The sequence below is a fragment of the Impatiens glandulifera genome, chromosome 7, assembly GCF_907164915.1.
Source record: "Impatiens glandulifera chromosome 7, dImpGla2.1, whole genome shotgun sequence".
In the NCBI taxonomy this organism is placed as follows: Eukaryota; Viridiplantae; Streptophyta; class Magnoliopsida; order Ericales; family Balsaminaceae; genus Impatiens; species Impatiens glandulifera.
The window spans coordinates 46,897,171-46,912,097 of NC_061868.1; the positions used below are offsets into that span (position 1 = coordinate 46,897,171).

At 31.6% G+C, this 14,927-nt stretch overlaps 2 protein-coding genes across 2 annotated transcripts; both read left to right on the forward strand.

The window, feature by feature from the left end:
- The first annotated feature begins 5,278 nt into the window (after positions 1 to 5,278).
- Positions 5,279 to 7,775, forward strand: LOC124910781 (exocyst complex component EXO70B1-like). The gene has a single exon (XM_047451458.1). The coding sequence runs from the start codon at positions 5,405 to 5,407 to the stop codon at positions 7,598 to 7,600; it is 2,196 nt and encodes a 731-aa protein (XP_047307414.1). The 5' UTR covers positions 5,279 to 5,404; the 3' UTR covers positions 7,601 to 7,775.
- Positions 7,776 to 10,019: 2,244 nt separating this feature from the next.
- On the forward strand, positions 10,020 to 11,892 carry LOC124945771 (monothiol glutaredoxin-S7, chloroplastic). The gene is made up of 3 exons (XM_047486264.1): positions 10,020 to 10,325; positions 11,164 to 11,433; positions 11,595 to 11,892. Exons 1-3 carry the CDS (start codon positions 10,109 to 10,111, stop codon positions 11,648 to 11,650), a joined length of 543 nt encoding a protein of 180 aa, XP_047342220.1. The 5' UTR covers positions 10,020 to 10,108; the 3' UTR covers positions 11,651 to 11,892.
- The last annotated feature ends 3,035 nt before the right edge of the window (positions 11,893 to 14,927 follow it).

Here is a 14,927-nt window from a genome sequence, read left to right on the forward strand (position 1 = left end):
AATTAAGATATATTTTAGAATATCATTTTATTTAAATTAATATTAAAATGAGATATTAAAAAAAAAATTTAAAAAATATAAGTTCAAATCCAGATTCAGATTCGTATTTCCAAACAAATCAAATTTATTATGTTACATCTTGAGGTGTGGGGGACAAATTTAACTTATTATTTTATTTTAATAGACATGAGAGATCCAAGAATTAAGTTAAAGAACAATTAATATAATAATAATTATTTTTAAAATGTTAAGATATATATAAATCACAATAAATAGTTTTTTAGTTTAGTGGGATATCTTAGACTTATCATCTCAACTTTCTTCTATTATCAAGAAAGATTTTACTACCCCTTTATAATATAGTATATATATAAATATAATGTATTAAAAATACATTATTATTACAAAAATAAATCTAAAACTCTTATAATATAAATGGTCAATAATGAAGATGTTATATATTTTTATTATTTTAATGTTTCAAAAGAGTAAATATTATATATATATATATATATATATATATATATTATATTCTAGGTCAACTACATGTTAAACATGAAAAAAAAATGACCTTAAGGATATATTTGCATCCTCATTAGCAAAGTTTTGGGTTTTCTTAAGTCCCTGTTTATTTTTTATTTTTTTGTCAATAGAGCTGATTTGTTTTTATTTGTTTATATTGGTTTCATGATTTTTCCTTGAATAGGTTGTTTGTTGGTGGTTAGTATATTTGTTTATTTTGTATTGATTGAGTTTCTTTGACAAGTTCATAAGTTTATAGTCGTCGAGCATTATGCCAATAAATATCGATAACGTAAATAATAAAAAAATACATAAATTTAACGTGGTTCACCAATATAAAATTCGGCGACATCCACCCAGAAGAGAGAAACTATTATTGAGAAGATTATTACATAGATAATAGCATAACAAACTAGGGTTATAACACGAGTTTATATAACACTCAGATCCCATAAAATCCTAATACAGAAATCCTAACAAATAGAGAATTTGGGTTGGCCCATTAAGAAAGTCTCAATGATTGAATTCTCTTAGATGTCTTAGGTGCATTAGTCAATGTCCAGTTGTCTCAAATACATTCGTTGATGTTAGATGGTCTAGATTCATTCATCAATGTCGGATGGTCCAAATGCACTCGTCGGTGTCGGATGAACCAGATGCACTCACCGGTACCTGATGACTTAGATGCATTCGTCAATAATAGATGACCCAAATGCACTCGCCGGTGCAAGATAACCCATATGCACACGTCAATGCCAGATGACCCAAACGTCGGTAGGGGTGGCCAAACTTACGGATCGGATATGATCCGGTATTTCGAATCGGATATCCGCTTTTATTTTTTTCAAAAATTGCGATCCGTATCCGATCCGGTATCCGACCACTATCCGATCCGAAAATACCGGATCGGATCGGCCAGCCGGATACCCGCTGATCCGATTTTTTTTCATATTTTAATTTTTTTCATATGCTAGAAAATTGAAATTGTTCTATTATGGATTTCAATTATGAATAATGACGATTTGAGAACCGATCTAAAGGAAAATGGGAAGAAAAACAAATGAAAGAGACATATTTTTGTTTGGGTTTGTAAAGAAAAATGGAAGAAAACATAAGAAAGAGAGAGATTTTGTATTTTTGTTTGGGTTTGTAAAGAGAAGAAAGGAATAGATAGATTTTTGTTTAGTTTGTAATTGTTTAATAATATTTTTATTTGGGTTTGTAAAGAGAAACATGAAGGAAAATATAGGAAGAGAGAGATTTTTGGTTGGATTTGTATTTATTTAATTATATTTTTGTTTGGGTTTATTTATTTAATAAATTTTAAAAATGACCGGATCGGCTTCGGATATCCGAAATCTTTTTTGCCCGATCCGTATCCGATCCGGAAATCCGGTAAAAATATCGGATCGGATCGATATCCGAATCCGATTCATCGGATACGGATTTTTTCGAATCGGATCGGCCGGATCAACGGATCGGGTCTTTCGGATCGGATTTTTTGGCCACCCCTAAACGTCGGTGCTGGATGGCCCAGATGCACTCGCCGGTGCCGGACGGCCCATATGCACTCGCTAGTGTCGGATGATCCATGTGCATTCACCGATGTCGAATGGCCTAGATGCACTCGCCGATGTCAAATGACCCAGATTCATTAGTCAATGCTCACATGACCCAGATGCATTAGTCAATGCCCAAATGTTCTATCTTCTCCATCTCTCTTCTAAAGTTGCCCATAGGGCAACTTAACAGTTTCTAACATTAAACAAGTCCAAACAATGTGGAACTTTCTATGAGGAACCGGCTTGGTGAACATATCAGTGGGATTGTCACTAGTTACTACATTTTTCACCTTTATCTTCTTCTCAATAACCTGTAGTGCATAACCAACCATATCTTCATAATCGTATCTCTAAGGTAGTCTAACTCCAATCCTTCTTAACCGACCTTCAGCTACACTCTCATGAATAACTTCAAACAATTGAGAATCTAATTGTTCAGGCTCTGACAACTGACCCTCAACGTGGAATTCTTTCTCATTTTGTAAAGTAGATAACTTCACTTGTTTGTTAGCACTATTATTTTATGCTACAGACAACTCAATAGAGTTAAGTATAGAATTCTCATTAAAGATGATGTTTCTTCTCAAAATAACTTTTTTCTTAGATGAAGACCATACTTTGTATTCTTTGACACCATCTCCGTAACCAAATACTTCTTTCTTCGCTCTTGGATCTAGTTTACCCTCACTAGAATTATAATAAACCATGCAACCAAAATTTTTAGACCCGAGTAATCAATAGATTTTCCAAACCATACCTCGTAAGGTGTTTTGCAGTTAATCGATGTGAGGTCCACGATTTATCAAATGGCATGATATAGTCATCGTTACTTCCCAAAAACTCTTATCATGTTTTACATTAGAGAGCATGCACCTCACTCTCTCTAGTCATGTCTGATTCAATTTTTCAACTATACCGTTTTTCTATGGCGTATGTCTTACCGTGTGATGTCGAGCAATCGCTGCATCTTTGTAGAACTAATCAAAATCAGACGAACAAAACTCTAGACCATTGTCAGATCACAACCTCTTGATCTTCTTCCTGGTTTGATTTTCTACCAACGTTTTCCACTCTTTGAAATATCTGAAGGCTTCTCCTTTATTTTTCATGACAAATAACAAGTCATCCTTAAAAAATTATCAATAGTTGTCAAGAAATATCTCTAACATTCAAGAGATTCAACACTAACCGGACCCAACAATTCGAATGGATATAATCAAGTGTGTCTTTTTTCCTATGACTAACCTTTGGAAACTTGTTGCGACATAGTTTCCCAAAAACACAATGCTCACAAAAGTCAAGACTCGTGATCTTGTGACCACCAAGAAGATTCCTTTTTTTTCTAGAATTTGCATCCCCTTTCACTCATATGACCAAGCCTCATATGCCAAAGTTTAGTCATATCATCCTTGTGAATCTTTGAGGATGCAACAAAAATAGAACTTGAGATGGTAGAACCCAATAAGAAATACAGAGTGTCATTTTGACACCTTTCAGGATAACAGTAGAACCCTTACAGACATTCAGAACTCCATTTTTAACATTGAACCAAAATTCTTTACTATCTAGCATACTCAGAGATATCAAAATTCTTAGTAATAAGTGGAACATGTATGACCTCATTTAGTGTACAGAATCTACCCTCGTGTGTTCTGATCTTGATTGAGTCAATTTCAACTGCCTTACAAACATAATTATTGGCCATAAAAACACTACCACCATCTACTTGTTTGTAAGATTTCGAACCACTCACTTCGAGAATAAATATGATACGAAACTCTAGAATCAAGAACCCATGCATCAACTCGATGGGTGTTTCCATCTAACACTAGAGAAATATCATCATCAGATAATGTATTATCTTTTAGAACAGCTGCAGAACCATAACTATTTTCTTTACGTGACATTTATTCTTCCAATGTCTTTTTTTTTGTAATAATTACATATATCAGTCGGCTGTCGCGTTTCTTCTCTTTCCCTCGCCCATTACATCCGCTGGTAAACAACTCTAAAGCTTAACAATCTGTAATTGTACCTGCTGTCATATGACGCAGATCCTTTGAATGAAGGGCAGACCTGACATTTTTCAGACTTATTGTATATTTCTCAACAATGAAAGACTTGACAAAGTTTTCATATGATGGAGGCAAAGATACTAACAAAATTAAATCAACATCTTCATCATCAACCTTAACATCAATATTTCTTAATTCTAACATAATAAAATTTAATTGATATAGGTGTTTTCTAATTTACATATCTTTCAGCATCTATAGGGTAAACAAAGGTTGCTTCAAAAACAACTTATTGGTGAGCGACTTAATCATATAGAGACTCTCTAACTTCAACCAGCTAACCCGTTTATCATTTTTTTTTAGAATTTTTGTTTGATATTTCCATGTAGGTTTATTGTTCTTTTTTTTGGTTGCCAAAATTACAAACATGCAGATCAGGTGTATATATCCAAATTACTAAACACTAGCATTTAGCCGTGTATTTGCACGAGTAATAATATAAAAAATCGTGAAAAAATTACGGATAACATTTTTAATTTTTTTTTTAACCGTTTTAAGTTTATAAGTGGGTCAACACATAATTCGACCCAAATATCCATTTACTCAACATTATTATATAATTAGTTAGTTAAAAAGTTGAACTTATATTAATATTAAAACGTCCCGCATTTATCAAATTTGGTGTTTGAATTTAAAATATAAAGTCTTTGTAGCCTAGTTGGTTAAAGAGTTGTACTTGTTTTGTTAGGTTGCAAGTTCGAAACATACCTCTAGCATTTTTAATTTTATTTTTAACCGTTTTAAATTTAAAAACGGATAAACCCACAATCCGACCCAAGTATCCAAATTAACCACAGCTCTCGACCCGGCAATCCGGATACTTTAAAAATTAAGCATCATTATATATATAGATGTGGTGTTCAAATTAATATCGTTCACCTTTGCCTACCTATAACCCTAAACCCAAATTCGAAATGAAACTCACCCTAAGTTAGAAATGATTAAAAATGTTAACATAATTAAAAAATAAATTAAACAGAAAAAAGATGTAAATAATGAAATGAGAGAGATTGCATAATTGTCTCTTGTTGTATTTACTAGTACCCACAAGGTTTCCCTCTATTTCGTGATGACGAACTCCTCTTTTCATGGCGATCTTCTCTTCTTCCTCCACCATCTATTTTCTCTGGTTTTTCTTACACGATGACTCAACTCCCATCTTTCCTCTCTCTCCTTCCTTTCTCTCCATCTCTTCATTCAATCAATCAAAACTACATTTCTTCTCAATTTTAATCACTTCTTTCAATGGAGGATGACAAAGATAATCTGGATTCCACCACCGGCGACACCCTCATAAATACAAATGCCGCCGCCGCCGTCGCCGACGATACAATTCTCAAAACTGACGACGATAATCTCCCTGAGACCAAATCAGATTCAAATACCCTACTCGATATCATAAACGACAATGAACCTTCACCTACCACCCCCTCCACATCCGCCGCCGCCGCCGCTGAAGAACCAAGAGAGGAATCATCCAAGAACACAACGGAGACGGCGATCGAAGAGATAGGCGAACTAGAGACAACAATCGAAGAAACAACACCAGCTGATTCACCACCCCCAGATTTCGAAACAGTGTGTGAAGAAATCGATCAATTTATCATATCATTGAATAAATCAGCCTCAGAAAGATCCTCCCCGCCGGAAAATCTCAACACGGTGACACAGTTTTCCGATCTCATCGATGATAAGATTCCATCCCAAGATTCTTCAAGCGAAGGAAAATGGAACCCATTATTAGAAACCGACCATTTATCTTTAATAGATAACGTCGATCGTGTTCACAGTCTATTAATGGCACTCAGGGAATTCTCGTCGGATTCGAATTTCGCCGATTCAATAAATCGAATCGATGGTATTCTCCAACGAGCTATGATGTATCTAGAAGATGAATTCAGAACAATTTTGGAAGAAACTAAACCGCCTCCTCTGCCGACACCCAAGGAGGAACAAGATCCGCCGCCCGATCAACATTCCGGCGACCAACAAGATCAAACGCCGGCTGAATGTGAACCAGTACCTGAAGAAGACAATTTCAAAGGGTACTTAGAAGAATCCGTTTCAAATTTACACAGAATCTGTAGAGCGATGATAAAAGCAGGGTATGAAGCAGAATGTTCTCAAATTTACATAATCACAAGAAGAAATGTATTGGAGGAATCATTACATGAATTAGGGTTCGAGAAATCAAGCATCGATGATATTCAGAAAATGCAATGGGAATCATTGGAAAGAGGAATTGGTTCATGGACAAACACGTTTAAACATTTCATTAAAGTTCAACTTCCCGGCGAACGTAAACAAGCCGAGACAATCTTCTGCGACGACACCGCCGCCGCCGATGACAAACAAAACAATTCATCAAAATTCGCTGTCGAAATCTTCTCAACAATATCACGAGCAGTCATGCTAAGTCTCCTTAGCTTCGCCGAATCCGTCGCCATGTCAAAACGTTCATCGGAAAAACTGTTTAAATTCCTCGACGTCTATGAAACTCTCCGGGACACAACCCCCGCATTCGACGACATATTCCCTGAACAACACGCAAACGAACTCAAAACCGACATAATCATAACCAAAGCTCGTCTAGGCGAATCAATGGTTTGTATTTTCTGTAGTCTTGAGAACTCCATTAAAGCCGATACCGGAAAAACTCCAGTCCCCGGCGGCGCAATCCACCCATTAACACGTTACACAATGAACTATCTAAAATACGCATGCGTCTACACAGAAACACTCGAACAGATCTTCAAAGAACATCTGAAAATCGAACGGAAAGATTCTACTTCCAGTTTAGAATACGATAGCAATCAAAAACAACAGCAAAATCAGAATCAACAGTCAAAGCTTTCACCTTTCGCAACCCAATTAACCAAACTCATGGATCTATTAGATTCCAATCTGGACACTAAAGCAAAATTATACAGAGACACAGCATTAAGTTTGATATTCCTGATGAACAATGGAAGATACATACTTCAAAAGATCAAAGGTTGCGTTGAGATTCATGAGTTAATGGGTGATACTTGGTCGAGGAAAAGATCATCGGAGGTAAGACAGTATCATAAAAGTTACCAGAGAGAAACATGGGGGAAGCTTCTAAATTGTTTAAGCCACGAGGGTTTGAACGTGAACGGGAAAGTGGTGAAACCGGTTCTTAAAGAAAGATTCAAGAGTTTTACGGCGATGTTCGATGAGATTCACCGGAGCCAGAGTACGTGGGTTGTTAGCGACGAACAGTTGCAGTCGGAGCTTCGTATATCGATAACGGCGGTGGTTATTCCGGCGTATCGGTCTTTTCTGGCGAGGTTTGGATCGACTCTTACGCCGGGGAGACAAACGGAGAAGTATGTGAAATTACAGCCTGAAGATTTAGAAACGCAAATTGAAGAGCTTTTTGATGGGAATGCAAACGTTGGTGGAGGAAAGAAGAGATAAGGGTTTTATTTAATTTTAAAGGTTTAATTTTTTTCTCTCTTTTTTTTTTTTTAATACTTTTATACATATAAAAAAAATGGCAATTAATTATATAAATATGATTATTTTCTGTATCAAAATAATGGAGGTGATGGTGATAAATACATTCCTTCAAATTAAGCAAGAACTTGTAGTATTTGATTGTTGTTTATTTCTTCTCCCATGCACATTTACTCAATTTGTTTACATGATACTAATTAATTTCCTATTTTCTTTGTATAATTTTAATGTTACTTATTTTAATTCATATTTTATTAAGATCTTTTATATATAGTATTAATAAAAAAATTAATTTAATTATAGTTTACTCTTTATTAAAACTATCACAATTCCATTATATATATTATAAAAAATATTTTTAGTTTGAATTTTTAATTTATTTAAGTATACAAGTAATTTAAAAAACATAAGTAAATGCAAACAAAATTAGGGAAAAAATGAAAAAAAAGATTTAAGTATTGTTTGAAAATAAAGACGACTATAGTAGTCACGGTTCAATTCTTACCCATAACACCTTAAATAAAAGTGTAAGTCATGACTCTGCCTCATAATTTTTGGGGTGATTTTCTCCTGGTTTGATTGGTAATTAATCAGGAATGGGATAAAGATGATATTTGTGTCCCTTAGCCTAGAGACGGGTCTAAAAATCCGAGTTGGGGTGGACTTAAAAAAATACTAAAAAAATTATGTATAAAACTAGAGTGAATAAATGTAAGTTTTATCTTTTTTTAGTTTAGATAAAAAAAATAATGTATTAAATTAAAAAATTTAAGAAATTAAGGGTAATGTCACGTTTGTACAGTAAATTATTTTATTTTTTTTGCCAATTGCGCCGCCACGTCATTCTCTCACCCATTCATTATTCCAACTTTCTTCTCCCAACCATTTCTCTTTTTTAAAATTTAAAATTATATTTTTTTAATTTAATTAAATAGTTGCTTCTCTAATTTATAAAAAAAAAAATGTGACATAACTCACTCAATCTATTTAGAAAAAAAAGCTCTTTGACTTAGACATATGTACTTGTACAAATAACTGTTTAGATGTATATATTAATAAAAGACCATTTAAACATATGTATTATAAAAAAATTGGCTCATTTAGCCTATAATAGTAAACCATAATTATTTTTTATTTTTTTATTTATATATTTATTAATTAAATATTAATATATTTGTTCTCTCTTTCTTTTTCATTAATTAAATCATTTAAATTTATTTCATTCTAATTTTTTTTTATTAGTTTTTTTTTCATCTATTTTTTTATTAGTTTTTATTTCTCTTAATCATTAAATTCTCATTTTTGACAAATTTTAGCAACTTATTTATAAATTTTGTTCTACTGCTAAAATTAATTTTTGTGAGGTTTATTTCTTATTTAATTTTTGATTCATAACTTATAGTAATATAGTAATAGTAAGAAATATTGTTTTGTCTAATATTTAATTATTACTTTTTTTGTTGTTTGATAAATAAGTTGATATATCAAATTATTGATTATTAATTAATTTATTTTTGTATTAAAGAATTTTTACAGTTAAAATGATAAGTCATCGTTGTAACTATTTGGACCAAACAATTTTAAAATATTTAATAATCAATGTTAATATAATATATATATATATATAAAAGATAAAATTAAAATAATTAATAAAAAATAATAATAATAAGAAATTTATAAAAAAAATATAAATAATTCATTAATTAATAAAAAAAGTAGGAGAGAGAAAATATATAAATAAAAAAAATTAATTATAATTTACTAATAGAGTAGAAATGAGTCAATTTTTAATATTACTATATTTTATTAGTACATACGTTTTAGATAAATTCTATATATATTTAGATATATTCTATATATATATATAAATGAACTTTTTTTCTTGTATTTATTATTATTTTTTAAACTCATTTCAACTCGAATTATTGGATCTGTTTCTGTCATAATATAAACTGTTTTCACGAGATTCCTTAAAATAAAAACGGGATAATTGTAAAAGAATCCTAAAATAGGGAAATTAGGTGTCATGTTTTAAGTGGATAAGTGGATTGAAAATTTAACAATTCTCTCTTCTATTAAATTTTCAATCCAATTAAAACATGTTACCTCATCTCCTTACAAATTATTGTCATATATTTTGTCCTTGTCCGCTCTCTATCATTTCTTTAAAATAAATTAATAAAATAATAATTGTAATTGTGTTTGAATAATTTATTTTTTAATATTCTATTCAAATTTTAATCTTTATTTATGAGATAATATTTTAATTATATATATATATATATATTAATAAATTAATTAAAGGTTTATTAATAATACAAATAAAATCTGATAAATTTTGTATTGAATAATTTGAAAAGCAAATCGAACCACATAAAAAGGTTGGAACTTGGATGATGTTCATTGACCCGTCAAATTAAACCGACCTGCAACACAGCCAACCCTGTTTAGATCGGATCGTCGTCAACGATGGCTTTTGCAGGTGCGATTTCATCATCAATTCCGTCATTCCTCCTCGGCAACACCAGAACTCCAACTTCATCGCCGCTTCTATCTTTATCCTCCACCACCGCCGCCGCCTCTTCATCTTCTCCAGCTAGAAGAAAAAGAAACGACTCTTTTCTCCGTTTTAACATTTCTGTCTCTCCGATAATTAGCAGCAGGAGGACAAGCCTCATACGATCTGGTACATCCATTTCCTCTGTTTATGCCTGATTCTTTCAATTGATAAGTGGGATAAATCATGGATTAGGGCTCACTTTAGAAATTTGTGTATGAAACGCCAACTTAGGTAAATAGTTGGCAAAAGAGATATGAATCATAACGTCTTGATTGTAATTGGGTTTTGGAATCCAAATGGTTTCTTGTTATCCTATTTTGTGTAGAATTAACAAGTGATGGTGAGCTGAACTTAACCTAGAATCAATGGACTTGTTTTACTCTTTAATGTTTTATCTCTTAATATGTTCTGCTGGATTTCCTGGTAATGTAAATAGAGCAAGAAGTGCTAATTTCTTCTTCATCTTTTCCATGATTGAGACTGTATGCAAATTTATCTCCCAAAGGCAGCCCTAGGTAAATTGTCTACTATGCAACCCATATTGAATACCAAATTTCTTTGAATATTGACTTTTAAACCTTAGCAAGCTTACAAAAATACTGTTTTCATCTGCAAATAGAAGATGCGATGCATGAAACATGATTCCATCTCCACTCCATTATATTTATGTACTCGAACTCAGATGAAAAAACACCATTAAAACTCTTTGGTGTTATGTTATATTCAGTTTCCAACACATCTGAATGGGAATTTGACAGCAAATGTGTTTTGAATGAGGGTAGGATCATCTTGTACAAATCTTTTGAAGGCTATTGTAAGAAGCCCTCGATGGGGAGATATGGTCTATTTGAAAACACTTTTATATATAATTTTGTCATTAGGATTCATTGTTAGTTTGTGCTTGCTTTATATTGCTAAAACTTAAAAGCATGTGTATATATGTTGATGATTCATGAACTTGCAGCAATATCTCCTGAGCTGAAGACTACCTTAGATAAAGTTGTTACATCACAAAAGGTGATACTTTTCATGAAAGGGACTAAGGATTTCCCACAATGTGGCTTTTCACACACTGTTGTCCAGATATTGAAGACCCTCAATGTCCCATTTGAAACAGTTAACATTCTCGAAAATGAATTGTTGCGACAAGGTCTGAAAGAGTACTCCAGCTGGCCTACATTTCCTCAACTATACATTGATGGTGAATTTTTTGGTGGCTGTGACATCACTGTGGGTAAGTTATTTATTATTCTCTTGAGTTGCATTTACATTTTGAAGAAATTCATGAAAATGTTGTTCAAGAAATATATTTTGTAACTTAAATAAACCCTGCATTTTCTACCCTATCATAAAATGTAGCGATATTACTTTCTCACATGTTATTTTGGTTAACAGAGGCATATAAGAGCGGAGAATTACAAGAGCAAGTGGAGAAGGCACTCTGCTCCTAGTAGTTCTTGAATAATGCTGTTCAGGTGATGTTCAAAAAAATTATATGTTTTCAGGTTTAATTTGGTCTTTTCTTAACTTTATATAGTGAACAATATTTGGTGTTTTATTTGATAATTGGAAAAGGGAGGCAATAATGTTCAAATTTGACCTTCAATCTTTTCTATGTCTATTTGGGAAGTGATGTTCTGTCACAATGGCAATGGCATTGCAAATTTGACATTATTAAAATCTCAAATTTATACATTGTTGAAGTATGATATTGTGTTACCTTTCTAAATTTAAAATGAAAAACTATTTGTTTTCGAAAATGATAATTTTTTTATTTCTAAAATATCAGGTGTAAAAGTAGTCTAGAAATTTGATTATTATTTTCATAAATATTTAAGATCTTATGTTATAATTTAATATATTTATTATAGTTTAAATTGTTTAATGGAAGAGATTGATAATTGTATTTATAGTTTATTTGGTGCATAGTGCAAAGTCCGGTTTTAGAATTTAATCAAACACAGGCGTCCTATAACTTGGCATGAATATGGGCATATTAGAAAAGAAAATTAAACATCTTATTATTAAAAAAATAACTAAAGGAAATCAAGAGTTAGATAAAAAAAAAACATGAAGAAAGGATTATTCAGTTTATTTTTAAACTAATAATATCTCGTTGATTAGATCCTTTTGTCTCTAATTGTTCTTTATTTGTCAAATAAATGTGTATCGTGCAATTGTTTTCAAATTAAAAACTCACAAATAATTTTATTTCAATTAATATATGCAAATAGCTTATACATTTTCTTTTCTCATTCAATGATATTTCAATTACAAGTCTCAAATTACTTAGTCAAATCATTTTATTTTTGAAACCTTAACAAATTTGAGATTTTAATATCTTAAAATAAATAATTTTATCTGAGATCATATTAAACTCACCCCTGCTTTCAAAGTGTGGAATCTAGAGTGAGCAATTGCGTACCAACTTCAATTTTATTTGTAGTTGGACAGTTTTATCAAATTTAAGACTCCTATTTTTTTTTCTTTCAAATTTAAGACTAAATTATTTAGTTATATTTAGAATTTAAACTAACTCTATAAACTTATTTAACGTTATTATTATATTTAATATTTATTTCTTTCTTTATTATATTTTTTTTGTTAACAAACGTAACCTAAATTTATTTATTTATTACTATTAATTAAACAACAGAACTTAGCACGTTAGCTCCACCCTCCTTTCGTTGGAATTGAATTTCTTCGATGAAATTTTAATGTCGTCCCTCTCCACATCATCCTTGTAGCTAGCGTCAATCTGTAAGAAAATAATTGAATTGAATTATTTAAAGATTGGACCTGATGATGAGGGTCAATCCTAGTTATTGAAATTGATTGGACAGTGAATGTATACCATCGCTGTTGTCGTCTCCTTCTTCGCTTCGGTACCTGTAGCGGTGATGTGCTTTCAATGTGGGTCAGCAACAGTGTGTAGAGGCTGCAAAAACAAATAAACCGACTCGATGATCTGTAGCGTTACTTCACTTCTTTAATGCAATACTACCTTGACCGACCTAAAAATAATGCAAGTAATTGTCTACTCACAAAGAATACAATTTTAACCCTAGGATTCTGATCAAACTAAGAAAGATTCAACTATCTGAATGCAGATATACATACATTTGGTTTGGTTGGATCCTCCTGGAAATAAATCCTAGTTTTAAAAGAAGATGAAAATTGCATGATATTCATATTCAAATGTTTAAACTACATAAAATATATATACCTATGATCCAATAGTGATCCCATAATGATCTGAATCAACATCAACACACAGAACTTGATGAGAAATGTGTTTACAAATGATGAAGCTAAATCATTTCTTAAACAAAGATTGGTTGGTTGGCTTGTTTCAGTCAAAATTGAAATCAAGCCATTAATCACAGATAATGACACCATTATAAACAAATCAATTCATCATAAGGAAGGGTGGAGACCTCCATGGTTGAATGTTACGATAAAAGCAGCAGTCGATGGAGGAGGCCAACGAAGAAACCAAGGCAGAGAAGAGGTGGTTTTCTCTATAAAAAGTTTTAAACTAGTTATACTCATGATCATCGTAGTTAGCGTCCTTGGAATCAACCTCCTCATCAACATCTTCATGGATCCCGTGTTCCACCGACGAATAACCGTCGCCGGATCAGGTGAACTTGCCGCCGGTCGTGACCGCCCTTCTTTGGTGTACCATTTATCTTTGTCCCCGACTTCCTCCGGCTTGGAGTCTGATTGATCGAATATGAACCCTGGAAAACGGCTATGTATGGTGATGTGGAAGTAGAGGAGATTAAATTTCGTTGAACATTTGGGTTCAGTGTGAAAAGAGGATCGGTTAAATTGTTTGTTTAACAATAATAAATAAATAAATTTAGGTTTAGTTTGATTGATGTTAAAATATTATAATAAAGAAATAAATAACATTAACTAAGTTAACAGAGTTAGTGAGAGTTCTAAATATAACTAAATAATTCAAAGAGAATTCTTTAAATGATAAAAAATTAGAAGTCCTAAATTTGACAAAACTCTTCGACTAGAGTCTCAAATTTATCGTTTATCCCAATAAAATGATACTCTAACTATTTAATATGTTAATTTTATATATGTTAATTTTTTATATAATTAATTTATATGTTTATTTTTTTATTTTTTATTTTTTATTAATATTTTTTTACTTATCATAAATTTATAATAATGAACATTAGTGATTAAAAAAATAAAAATACAAGTTTTAATGTAATTTTTTAGAAGAATGATAAACTCAACAAAAAAATCAGCGAAAGCAAGTCTACGAATCCGACTTGACTTGCCATGTTGCTCCCACGTCCCGAAACGGTTATTTCGGGACTCAAAATGACCGTTTTGAGACATTTTTATTTTTTTCTCTTCTACCACGTGCGTTTCGGGACCCGAAATTAACGTTTCGGGATATTTTTAATTTTCTCTCATACCCACATCTCAGGAAATTTTTAAAATTTTCTATCTTCTACGGTTCTACCTACATGGCATGACACGTCGATTCGTGGACTTGTTTTCTTTAAAAATTTCATTGGATTTATCATTTATCATTTGTTTATTTGTGTAGTGTAATTTGTGTTTATTTAATGATGTTTAATTTATTTTTATGTGTATAATTTATTTTCTCTAATTGAGTGTAAAGATTTGTGCTTTAATTTGCTTTAATTCGTTAAAGTTGATAAATAAATAAATAAATAAATAAATATATATATATAT

What these genes read in the sequence shown, in the direction of transcription:
- LOC124910781 (XM_047451458.1), top strand. Translation starts at nt 5,405, where the DNA reads ATGGAGGATGACAAAGATAATCTGGATTCCACCACCGGCGACACCCTC.
- LOC124945771 (XM_047486264.1), top strand. Translation starts at nt 10,109, where the DNA reads ATGGCTTTTGCAGGTGCGATTTCATCATCAATTCCGTCATTCCTCCTC. An exon ending in GACAAGCCTCATACGATCTG is followed by an intron (nt 10,326 to 11,163) that starts GTACATCCATTT and finishes ATGAACTTGCAG; the next exon opens with CAATATCTCCTGAGCTGAAG. An exon ending in TGGCTGTGACATCACTGTGG is followed by an intron (nt 11,434 to 11,594) that starts GTAAGTTATTTA and finishes TTTGGTTAACAG; the next exon opens with AGGCATATAAGAGCGGAGAA.